Raw genomic sequence first — 12,627 nt, forward strand, 5'->3', positions numbered from 1 at the left:
AAAGGTTTCCGCCAGGACTGGTGGAGCAGAGACTGAGTGCCTCACCGCCACTGGGTGATCTCAGCTCTGCTGGCTTATTCTTGACATTTACTGCCAAACTGTCATTAAATGTATTGTGGATATTCATGCTTAACAAAGGACAAAGAATTTTTATATCCTTGGAACTCCCCTCCAGGGGGGGCAAGGGCGGCGGGGGGGGAGGTGACAATTTCTACACCGCAATTGTTAAAATGTCACATGCAGAATTCTGGGTTGTGCACAAAATGCAGTCACAGAACCAGAGCATCAAAGTATCCCCGGTTCCAGTCTCACAGGGATTCCATCCACCTCGTTCCTGGGCTGCAGGTCACACGTGCGTATACCTTTCCATGACCACACGGATGGTGAAACATCAGGTGACTTTCTTGCCTGTTTACACGTAAATAAACACATACTTCTCCAGCGTTATATGAAATGAATGAAGAGCGAAGACAGAAAAAAGATTTCTTTTTGTTTTGGACTCTTAGGTCCTGGTACTTGTGATGCAAATTTGTCCATTTTATTTTTCAAAAACTGTTTTAAGCTTGGAAGAATCGTCACGTTTAAGATCCCTGACTTTTTCCGCCCCAGGTTTTTCCACGAGCGCATGAACCCAGATGACAGGACACAAATTGTTCTGCCTGACACGCTTACAGCAGCAGGGGAGAGGCAGCGAGGGGTTAAAAATGATGAGTCAGCTTGACGTCAGAGTCGGGTTGATCGGGGGTGACAGCTGCCACCCACCTGCCGGTGTTGGTGTTTAAACCAAATACTTTTTATCTGAGACCAAAAAAAAAGAAAGAAGAATTGCAGCTGAGGACTGTTTTGTGTGTGTGTGTGTGTGTGTGTGTGGGGGGGGGGGGGGGCTTTTAGGGGAGGAAGATGAAGGGGAGGAAGACAAGAGGCAATACGAGAGGAAGGAGAGGATGAGACACGTGTATGAGGGTCCGTCGGCTGAACGACCCCCCCCACCGTGACTTCAATATGAACTATAACTTTAATAACTCTGATATTGTTTCATATCAAAGAAAAAATAACCTCACAGGATGACATCATCAGTGTCACAGTTGTCCAAATAAACCTCTCAAACTTTGGCTGTAGATGTCTGTAAAGTTTTTTTTCTTTGTTTTTACAAAGATTAATAAATGGATTTTCAAGAAGAAAGACTTGTGATCTATTGGCCCAGGTTTCCTTAGAACAGAGCGAAATAAAAATAATATACATTTTATGGGAAAAAATGTTTAAGCTGTTTTTCTTTGTGAGGTGGGTGTGGGATCGCTAATATTTATTTGATCAGGCAGTGGCGCGGGCTGCACAGTGGTGCAGTGGTCAGCCCTGTGGCCCCCCATCAAGAAGGTTGTGGGTGGAGCCCCGGCTGCAGCACGGGGTCTTTCTGTGTGAGTCTCCATGTTCTCCCTGTTCCTGCTGGGTTCTCTCTGGTACTCCAGCTTCCTCCACAGTCCAAAGACATCAAGAGGGACCAGGTTAATCCAGACTCTAAATTGACCGTAGGCGTGGCTGGGAGAGCCAATGGTTGTCTGTCTCTATGTGTTGGCCCTGCCATGGACTGGTGACCTGTCCAGGGGGAAGGCTGCTGGGATAGGCTCCACCCCCCTGCGACCCTTAACAGGATAAGCAGTAGAAAATGGATGGATGGATGGGCAGTGGCTCGGCCCTCGAGTGGTCCTGGACAGTTTGGGCCTCGCTCCCCGATGTCACCGTTTCCTTATCCTTTCTTCAGCTTGAACCTTTACTTTACTTTACATCTTTACTCAGGACCCCAAGCAAGCGGATCAACAAAAATATTTGTTTTAGAGTCTTTGAATATCTGCTGGGAATACTGTTTTTACTACTGTACCCCCCCCCCCCCCACACACACACACGTACCCCCCGCCTGTCTTCATGTCTAAGATCTAGTTCACTGGGTCCTACGGAACCTGGCACATGTTTGTGTTGCGTTTCTTCCTCTCAACGAACAAAAGACAGCAACATCTCACCACAGTGTAACCCTCGATCATAAGAGTACCACTGCTGTAGGAAACCTGGCTGCTGCTGAGTGTGTGTGTGTGTGTGTGTGTGTGTGTGTGTGTGTGTGTGTGTGTGTGTGGTGGTGGTGGTGGTGGTGATGGTGGGGTTTAGGAAACCTCTCACCTTATTTGCACCGACTGAAGGTTAGCCAGCCTAAGGAAAGATATTGGAGTATTGATACGCTACCCTCAGGCATGTGGCCGCTCACAGCCTGAAAATACAAAGTGCTTCTACTCTTTTCATTGAGATCACGTCTGCTCTCGAGTGCAGAATCCACCCCACAGGTTTGTTTGCCCCCCCCCCCCCCCTCCAGTGGGCTAGGAAAACGTCTAGATCAATACATCTCCCCACGAGGGCCATTCCTCTTCACCGTCTGCTGGCGTTCCACTCCAAGCGTGAACTCCACACATGCATTAGTCTCCGGGGAGAGAGGAGCTACCCCTCACTGTGAGCTCATTTCCAGCGGAGCAGCCTGCATAAAGAGCAGGGGAGAGTGAGGGCCACCTCCTGTGGAAAAGTATTCATTCTTATTTTTGCATTTGAATCGTGCCACTTCGAGGTTGACTCGCTAGAACCATTTGACTGCGAATGCAACAGGTAGAAGATTCTTAAATAGTTCTGTTTTTTTGTGGTGGCATGTGTCAAGAAATCAGCAAGATCCCATAAAACCTTCTCTCTTCAAACAGGAACCCCAAACAGGAACCCACCCAGGGAGAACTTTTTATACTTTAGGGCTGAAAACTTGGAGATGTTTCATTCTAAAGACTGAGTGAGAGTGTTTGGCTGATGAGGCGGCCATTTTTGATACTTCACCATAGAACGGGAGACAGTCGTATCTGGACTCCACGCGGTCAGAACTTCACCCATCCCAGTCGGAAGACAGGCACAAGCTAGATTTAAGTCATAACGCCACCTAGTGGGGACAGGAAGTGAGCCTGATGGACCAAAGGTGCTGCCATCACCTGATGAACTAATACATCACAAGTGTGTGTTTTCTGTGGGTGGCGCATGCAGGTTGGTGTTTAGTTTTTGAGTATTTTGATTGTAAAACAATGTAACAGTGTGAAATGTACTGTGTAGAAGTGGGCGGAGCCACTGGTTTGTGATCTCGTTTTGAAATCTTCAATTTGATGTTTTGAACGTGTTCGATGAAAAAAATTAAAGGAACACAATAATAGTTTTGTAAAAATATTTTATGTAACAATTCAAAAGTCAAGACACAAAGCAAAAGACATTCAAATCAATGCGAGCGACGCTGTGTGTGTATGTGTGTGTGTGTGTGTGTTGTCCAAGCATCTCCTGATAGGCTTCTGTATTTGAGACATTCCTTATTACACCATACAATAAATTACAAAAGCTAAACATGTGGAGGAGTTGATCTGTGGTAAACGTATCGTAACTTAAGAAGTTTCAAGCATTCTGGACACGCCCCCGGGGACCGGGGGGGACCTCTTTGGCACAGAACACAAATCATAAAACAAACTGTAAACAAATCAACAGTTATTACAAAAGAATGTTTTAATACACATGAACAGATTAAGAAATAACAATAATTCTTAAAAAACCAAACAACAAGAACAGAAAACTGATTTGGCAAATGTGACCGTCCCGCAGCGATAACACTTGTCTCAGTATGCAAGGCCTCCGTGCAAAACCGCGTCGTTGGGGTTAATGTTAGCGCGCTGGGGAGGGCAAGGGCGGAGGTGGTCCGCTCCCATTTCGTCTTGCCTGGTCTGAACTTTCGTCCTCCTCTGGTGTGTGTGTATATGTGTGTGTGTGAGTTTGCGGCAATTCTGTCGTTTCCCAGCCAAAGTCTCTTTAGTGCAAATAGGCTGTCAGCCGCTGCCTCCTGGAGGGGGCCGAGGGGCCAGGAGAAGGTCATTTGTGTGGAGGAGGCGAGGCTGTGTTTGGTTTGGCACCTGGGATTGGTCTGGAGGGAAGAGAAAAAACAAACACCGGAGTTTAAGGTGAAATTGTTACAGCGTCTTGACACTTCTCTTCTAAGAAAAAATAAATAAATACGGAAAATTGCTATTTTTTTCAGACTACAAATCCCACAAGCAGACCCAAACCAACGAGCTCCATTATCGTTGGGCTCAGTAAAAGTACATCAATGAGCAACACTCGCTCTTCACCTACAATCGGCATTCATGTTGGTCACATCCTCACTGGAGTATTGGTGCCATCAAACCATCTAAAGTGTCTTTGTCCAGTTGATTCAAATGGGAGCTGATTGGAGGAGAAACACAGACCACATGATCCAATAAAAAAAAAAAAAAGACAGAGCAAGAAAACAGACAGAGGCCTGGTTTCCCGCTCAGTGTGAAGTGGATCTTTTGAAAGTTAAAAGAAGAAAAAAGAAATGTGAGTTCGGTGCGTTTCTATCAAGTTGTCGGAGCTACGTGTCTGAGCTCATCCTTTAAATGTAAGGATTTGTTTAATTTCCCCTTATCTTGTCGGCTCCATTGTTCTTTTTAGATGCGACGCTTCAAAAATGAGCATAAAAAAACACGGCTGATGGAAAAGAAGCTCACAAATAAAACAGGATATCAGGTTCGGAGAAATGCAGATCCCTCAGTTTGATTCAATGAACCGGCTCATGACTCTTTATTTGAACACTCTTTTATATGCACTGTGATTCATCCGAAGAAGAGAACACACGAGCTTCCATATGGGGGATCTGTCCACTTATAAAAATAAATTCCCCGTTTGTAAGGTTGTATGAGCCTTCTGTAGCTCAGGAAGTAGGTCAAAGTGTCCTTGAGTGGGACAATGAAGCTGTGACCACCATTACGTGTGTGTGGGTGTGTGTGAGCGCGTGTGTGAATGGATGAATGTGACACTTTATATGAATGCAGCCCATTTAGACCGGAACCTTGTGAAAGGATTGGCAGTATTTCAGGTAGATAAAGCCTCTCCTTGGAACCTGGATGGTCGTCATGAAAAACTGAGTTTAAATCTCCAAGGAAAAACAACAACAACAACAACAACAACAACAAAGCAATGGCTGCTTTTACGAGCGACACTTCTCTCATCAGACATAACAAATGACGGTATCAAGAAGGACAACATTCTCCTGGAGGTCAAGCTGAAGTCAGAGGGGTAGACAGGCTGGAGTCACGCTTTCACGAGAGAGAACGGCGGTGGAAGTTCTGCTCAGTATGAAAAGGTGAGTCGAGGAGCCTCGGCTGACAACTTCTGACATCCTCCAAGTTTCTGAGAGCAACGGATTCACATCAGTGGAAGAATTCAAATGAACTACAATGGTGTGATTATTTAAGCCATTAAAGCAAATTAGTTCCTCGGGAGAGTTGCTCACGTTGGCGTGTAACAACTGTGACCAGGTGACCTTTACTCTTTAATGTAGGTGGGGGTGGCGGGGGGGGGGGGGCCCTCACCCTTTAACTGAGAACACCACTAATCATGTAGAGAGAAGTTGCTGGGCTGCAATACTTCTTCCATGTCTGACAGGCAGGTGGCTCCTTCCAGGTCGCAACTCATGGTTCCAGTACTTTCAGCAGTTCTTTGACTGAATGTTGCACCCGAAGTGTTCCGACCGAAAATAGGACAGATTGTTTCGCGCAAAGACCAGACCAGACTAGACCAGATCAGGTAAGACAAGCAAGGCCAGATTAGACCAGGTAAGACAAGCCAAGACCAGACTCAACCAGACAGGTAAGACTAGACCAGTTAAGACTAGACAAGACGAGATTAGACTGGGTAAAACAAGAATCGATGAAACTAGACCAGGTTAGACAAGACAAGGCTAGACCAGGTAAGACTAGACAGGACAAGACAAGACTAGACCAAATAAGGTTAGATAAAACCAGACTACACCAGGTAAGACACGACTAGACTAGACTAGGTAAGACTAGACAGGACAAGGAACACTAAAATAAAACAAGATAAACTACAATGAGATTAGACAAGATAATGTAAGAGCTGCACAATATTATGAAAACATGCGGCAACGTTAAATAGTGTAGAGACTTGTTATAAATACATTTATTAGCAATCGTCTCGTTAGTGGTGAGGCAATAATCAATATAGAGATGATTTGGACTGAAGGAAGTTAAATTATTGATCCTTCAACAGCCGTATTTCATGCACAAATCACAAGAAACTCTTCTTACATTTCCCTTTTCTTTCCGAACCTCCTCATCTCCATGTCCATGAAAGAGCACTCACTCTACCTTCTCTACATCTCTCTGCTTTACTCTAATAGCCACACATGCTAGTTAGCATGCTACATGCTAGTTAGCTGCTCTGAACTAGTCAGAGAGGAAGATTCATGTTTTAAAGGTGATAAATATCACCCATGTTCCTGAGTTATTTGGTGTGTGACGGAGGAGCTAACACGACGAACATGTCATGAAGTGGGGCACAGGGGTAATGAAGAGGAGTGAGTTGCTAGGAGGCTAACATTCGCATTGGAAATATGTTTTGAGCTGTTGTAGGGTTCTGACTTGTGATGAAAAGTTACCGTTTTGTTTTTTTGTTTTTTAATCAACATGGTGCACATGGCAACATACTGTGTAACCCTGCTGGCCAAACCCTACATTACATGTTCGCTCAGTTGGGAAATCTACATCTTCTACCTGAAGGTGAAAGCTGGAACTCGGAGGTCAGAGAGGCAAATGTGCATGATGCTGTGCTAAAGGTTTCCAAACTACCTTCACAAAACGAGCATTTCGGAAGCTGTTAGCTTTCTGTCATGCAACAGTCCTGATAATAGTCTATATCAATCTGCCATGCGATGTGATGTCACAGAGCCGTGGACGGACCCGGACAGATGGTTTTCTTATGGATCTTCCACTGGGACAAGGCAGTAATCACGGTTGACGTGGGAGACAAATGGCAGAAAGAATCAGTGAATCTACAAAGAGGATAAATCCTGCTTCTCTTTTCTAGAGGACATCAGAAGGCTGATTACTGGTGTGAGTTGGGATGACTTGCAGGAGTAAAGCAAATAAACAAGCAATCCTGCAAAATAACACTTAAAATTCACTTTCCATTTGGTCAGAGGAAAACATTACAGACTGTGGAACATCACCTCAACAGCTATTCCTGGTTTCAATTTAGGACAGCCATTTTTTTGTGTCTTGTCACAATTGAATTTCTTTTAAATCACAAGTCTGGCAGGACAACTAGGCGTGATGACATTTACATACAGCACTGATATGCGGTCTTTGCCCACCTGAGAGCTCTGAGAGGTGGGATGGCTGAGACTTTGCCTACAGGTTTGGGTCCTACTGCTGGAGGCATCATGACCAGCAAGCCTGGAGAGGGTTTGACGGCGGTGGTCCGGACCGGACTCACTGTTGGAGAGCCTCCTCTGGCTGGGCTGAGGGGGAGAGGCCTCTGAGGAGGGAAGGGGGACGGTCTAGGCTGCAGTTCAGACACTAGCTAAACATGAGAAACACAAATATTGAGTTTGATTATTGGAACGTGAAAGCAACATGACATACATGAAACACCAAGAGGGACGAATTTGGTAGTCTGCATCATAGCCCCCTGCCTTTACATTCACCAGGAAGCAGCACCAGGAGAACTTCATAACCGTTTCTCTATGAAAACGAATTCTCTTAGTAGACTACATCAGTTCAGCGAACTGATAAAGTGATTTCTGTCCCATTTCACACAGGTAGCACACCAAATATCACAACCAGAGCTCTGCTCAGAGATTAAATCATGAGGTTCACTTGCAGGAAATATTGAATATTTGACACAAACAAGAAAAAGCAACCTACCGTATGAAACTCTGTATTATTCAATGTCATGCAGTGTAGAGTTCACAGAGAGGCAGTGTTTTTGAGGGTAAATCAATAAGAATGCAATTAGATAAACCATACAACCATTTAATTATTTCTTCAGTGATAAATCTTTGAAAGCGGTATTCTAACACAGATCATGGCAGTTTTATTTATCATCTCTGTGTATGTAGTCACACATCTCCATTAATTTATTGATGAGCCACTGAGCTACATATATTGAAGATAACGTATATTGTGGAAAATGAAGCCTCAAACTGCTGAAATTAAGTGAAAGCGTAGAATATTCTAAAAAGTAGCACAGGCAACAGGGAGCCGGGTTTATTATGGCAGGTAGCGGAACTGTGGGAGAGCAAGCTCTGCTCTCTGAGACTGTTTAATCAAAAAACACCAGTTAGTCTGAATGCAAATGCAGTCAATCTTTTCTCATCTTTTCCTGTTCATTTCAAGATTGAACAGTTAGGGACCGATCTCCTCAGGCAGGGACTCGCCAAAATTAGCTCTTAATTGTCTGAGGTGTTCTTCCTTTTGTTTAATCTAGAAATCAAACATTACTTTTCTTTTAATTTCATACCGTATTCACTTTAAGAGGTGATTATCCAAAAATATACTGGCGTCTTGATTTTAAGTCCAAAGTTCGACGAGGATTCCGCTTGCTAACTTGTTAGCATGCAGGTATGTAGCGCAAAAGGTGAAGCAGAGGCGAGTCTGATTGCAACCGGATTCTGTCCCAACTGAATCTTCATCCATGCAAATTCAAACCCTTTATTTTAGTTCAAAGGTTCACAATTCCGCTACATTTGCCGGGTACAGAGAAGAGTTCAAAGACGGCTTACCAGTGGGGATCGTGTAGGGTTTAGGGGCAGGGGTTTCTTGGGCGGGCTGAGTCTCTGTAGGGTCGGAGGGGATTTTGGGGGGGCTGATGGGGGCTTGCCAGCTGGGAGAGGTGGGCGGACTCCCTTGACATCCCTCAATGGCGTTGGTCTAAGAGGTCTCACGATGTTGACGGGCTGGGTTCCACTGGGAGCAGGACCCGGTCTGAGGGGAAGAACCTCTTTGCTGGTGTGAGGAAGCTAGAACAAATGAAAAAAATGTTTTTAAATCTTGCATTAGCCACTAAACTCTACTATAACAGGGACACAACGACAAGATGAAACAATTCTGAATGCTCTGAACCAAAGAAGAGCAGGCTGCATATTCTAGGAGCTCCAGTAATACAAACGTCGACCTCATGGTTCACAGCAACAGGCATCACTCACCCCCTTGTGGCCGCTGGCTTTGTTGATTGGTCCGACTACCTTCAGGTGAAAGGCAGGATTCAGATGGCCGTTCTTCCCTTTCTCCGCCGCTGCCTCCGCCCTGGGCAGAGAGACGAGGACAAAGTCAAAATAAAGCACCTGGAAGCTGTCCTGCTTCATCACTCTCCTCAAGCTGGCTTTGATTTTATGGCCCCAGGTAGGAAAACAGACAGAGAAGCCGACATGCAGTTTCTCATCCAGCAGGAGAGGAAGTGAGGAGCAACGTAATGTCTCAGCCCAGCAAAGCAGATTCCAGGTCAGAAATATATCCAGATTTCTTTTTAAAAAGGCCAAGTAGTGTCCTGGCCACTATCTCGAAGCATTGATGTGTAACGAGTACAGGAACAGGGAAAACCTGCAAAGCATGACTGATAAACTTGCATTACTAAAATGTAAATGCTAAACTTTCCACCTTTGTGAAGAAAACAACACATGCTCTAAAATATTTGTAATGGTGGGAACTTTGCTGAAAAAAGGTCCATCTTGACTGAAAGGTTGACTAAGGTAGAGAAAAATTAGTGCGTGAGTACTAATGTGTCCTATTCCAGCCTGGACTGGACTCCAAATGAGAGATTCTGGTAAAATCACTGCTGTGTACTTTAAGCGCTAAAGACCAATCATGGAATACGTACAGTCCCATAGTACTGAGCTGCCTGAGCCGACGATCAAGTGTAACAACTCAGTGAGAGTGAGTGTCTCCCAGCAATATGCTTTTAATTTGATCCTTACACGCTCCCAAAATGATCCAAACCTTAATGTTTCCTTTCCTGGAGATGAAATGTGAACACACGTGAACTCGACTGCGACACCAAACAAGTAGCAGTCAATAGAAGCACTGAGACTTGGCTTTGAGCAAACTAGATGTTCTAACGAGACAGTTCCCCGTCTGAGCTCACCCAACCAGTCACAGTCGTCACATCGAGTCTGAGGAACATGCCAGCCATCCAAGAGTCGATGTGAGAACATGATCCGGAGACACCTGGACATGCTTTTCCTTCCAGACAGGCTGGACCCCTTCCCAGGTTGGAGTCTAAGGCCGGGATCAGAAGGCTTTGGCTGATCTGTAACAACGCCGCTGCCAGGCTTGAAATTCCAGTTCTCAGATCACTACAATGGCAACCAGAGCCTGTTCTGATCCACCTGACAGCATTAAAAATAAACATGGCTGCCTCACATGCAATTGTTTTTATTCTTCCTCCGTCTGCTGAGGAGGTTGTGTGTTCTTTGGCTATTTGTTGTTAGCAGGATAACTCATAAAACAGTGGATAATTCTGATGATTCGGTTGTGGATTAGTTGACGAGAGATGCGTTGACGGAGGTCTGCGCACGCCGTCTAATTTGATCATTTGTTTGTCTGTACTTTGAGCTGCATCTGGAGAATCGAATTAAGTTTTGTACTGACTTGAATGTTAATACCAGGTATAAATGTATGTGTATCCCAAAATGGATTTAGGTGTAAACGGGGGCTTGATAAGCAGAACAGCCTGCAGGGGTCACCAGGTGTTATGAATTAGAGTAGACACAGGCAACTAGTAAGTACTAGTTAACTGTTAACTGTACACTGCAGGACTTTGAATATACATCTGATGTCCTATTGTTGAACTGTGTGTGAACCACAACTCTTGGCCACGGAAGAAAACCCTCCAAATTGCAAATGGTTTTCATGGCTGCTGCCATTAGGAGTCTTTTTAATCAACGTAGCCATTCAATTTCCCATGCATTAGCCGTTCATTCATTCGTCTACTCTTACTTTAGCAGCAGTTACCATAAAATTCTGCGAGATACAGAATCACGAGTATTCAGCCTTTTCCTCTCGGTCTATATTTGGAGGGTCGGGGGCATAAAAAGGCTGGACCGTCTCCAGACACATTTCTGTAAATCACTGCAGAGGACCTGAGTGTTTTCCGAGGCAGTGTTATGACTGTGGCGGTCTGTCTGGGTGGGGCATCAGGCAGCGCTCATAAAGGAAGCTCCCGGCTTTATGAGGACATGGATTGTGTTTGCTTCTGATGGAGGTGAGCTGCAGTACAATAAGCTGCCAGTTACGCTGACGTAGAGGTGGAACGTTCCGGTATCTGCTCGGAGCACTAGCAGACACAGCAGCGAAGTCTCCCATCCCTGTCATTCAACATCACCTAATTTAATTGTTGCTTTGCTTCTTTTCCTTTCTCATTTATTTGTCCCTCTCTATTACAAAAGCCTGCAGCCGAATTAATGCAGTTTACTCTGGATTCAATTAGACAGGCGGACGGGAGACCGTACTTGTTGATCTTGTTCTTCTCTCTCTGGGAAAGCCACTTATGGAAGTAGGAAGTCTTGATCCGGTAGCAGTAGAAGAGCAGCAGCACTGTAGGGAGGATCACTAAGAAGGCAAACAGAAGTCCTACAACCAGCCCGACCTGACCTGTGGACACACACACACACACACACATTTATTACACACACATAACCAACATCTTACCGTCTCAGAAGCAAGTGAAAGAATCACTTCTACGCCACAATTTATTGTTAAAGTAGAGGTTTGGTCTCTCCTGCCCCGCCCCTTCTTCCTTGTGCACAGGTGTTGGGGGATTAGCCTCTTCACCTGTGGGAATGTTATAACAAGAATTTGCTGGAAGGGAGCTTGTATCCATCCTTGTCATGTTTACCTCTCTCTGAGGGGACCATAGGACTCACTGACGCTGATCCGTCTGACTTTTGATCAAGTAATAAGATCCCACGAATGAAAGGTAGTGGCACACATTTTAAACTTGTCATAAAGGAGATTTAGCTGAATAAAACATCCTTCCATCCATTTTCGACAGCTTATTCCTGTTAATGGTAGCGGGGGGGGGGGGGCTGGGGCCTATCCAGCAGCCTTTGGGCGAGAGGCAGGGTTCACCCTGGACAGGTCACCAGTCCATCGCAGGGACAATACAGAGACAAACAACCATTCACACTCACAGTCACACCTACAGTCAATTTAGAGAATCAATCAGCCTGGTCCCCTCTTGATGTCTTTGGACTGTGGAGGAAGCTGGAGTACCAGAGAGAACCCAGCAGGAACAGGGAGAACATGGAGACTCACACAGAAAGATCCCGTGCCCGAGCCAGGACTTAAACCCTGAACCTTCTTGCTGTGAGGTGACAGTGAGGACCACTGCACCACCGTGCAACACTTACTCAATTTTACTTTTTGCAAATTCTTTTGTTCAAGTTTTCTGATTTGAAGACATTACAATACGAAGTTTAGTCATGTGATCCTGAGGTTCGCTGAGGTAACGTCAAAATAAAAGCCAAGAGGCTCAAATTAATTAAACAAAATTGACTACATTTTATATCACATTTTTAAAAATGTCAAAAATACACAAATTAGCCACATTAAAAAGTAGCTGCATGAAGCCCCTCCTGAATGACTGAGCTTCTCACCCTGTCTCTAAGGGAGAGCCCAGCCACCCTGAGGAGGAAACTCATTTCAGCCGCTTGTATTTGAGATCTTGTTCTTTCGGTCATTACCCAGAGCTCATGACCAT

General features: G+C 45.0%; 1 protein-coding gene across 1 annotated transcript in view; it reads right to left on the reverse strand.

Annotated features, from left to right (window-relative positions):
- Nucleotides 1–3,227: 3,227 nt before the first annotated feature.
- adam19a (ADAM metallopeptidase domain 19a) overlaps nt 3,228–12,627 on the reverse strand; it is a 158,976-nt gene continuing 149,576 nt past the window's right edge. Inside the window, exons 19-23 of the mRNA XM_086197197.1 lie at nt 11,378–11,519; nt 9,077–9,176; nt 8,654–8,890; nt 7,244–7,452; nt 3,228–3,976 (exon numbers count right to left, since the gene is read on the reverse strand). Of these exons, the coding sequence (XP_086053323.1) occupies nt 3,925–3,976; nt 7,244–7,452; nt 8,654–8,890; nt 9,077–9,176; nt 11,378–11,519 (740 nt within the window). The 3' untranslated portion in view covers nt 3,228–3,924. The remainder of the gene's footprint in view (nt 3,977–7,243; nt 7,453–8,653; nt 8,891–9,076; nt 9,177–11,377; nt 11,520–12,627) is intronic.

Source organism: Aulostomus chinensis, chromosome 24 (assembly GCF_037954235.1).
Source record: "Aulostomus chinensis isolate RoL2024-O1b breed Wild chromosome 24, RoL_Achi_v1.0, whole genome shotgun sequence".
Classification (NCBI taxonomy): Eukaryota; Metazoa; Chordata; class Actinopteri; order Syngnathiformes; family Aulostomidae; genus Aulostomus; species Aulostomus chinensis.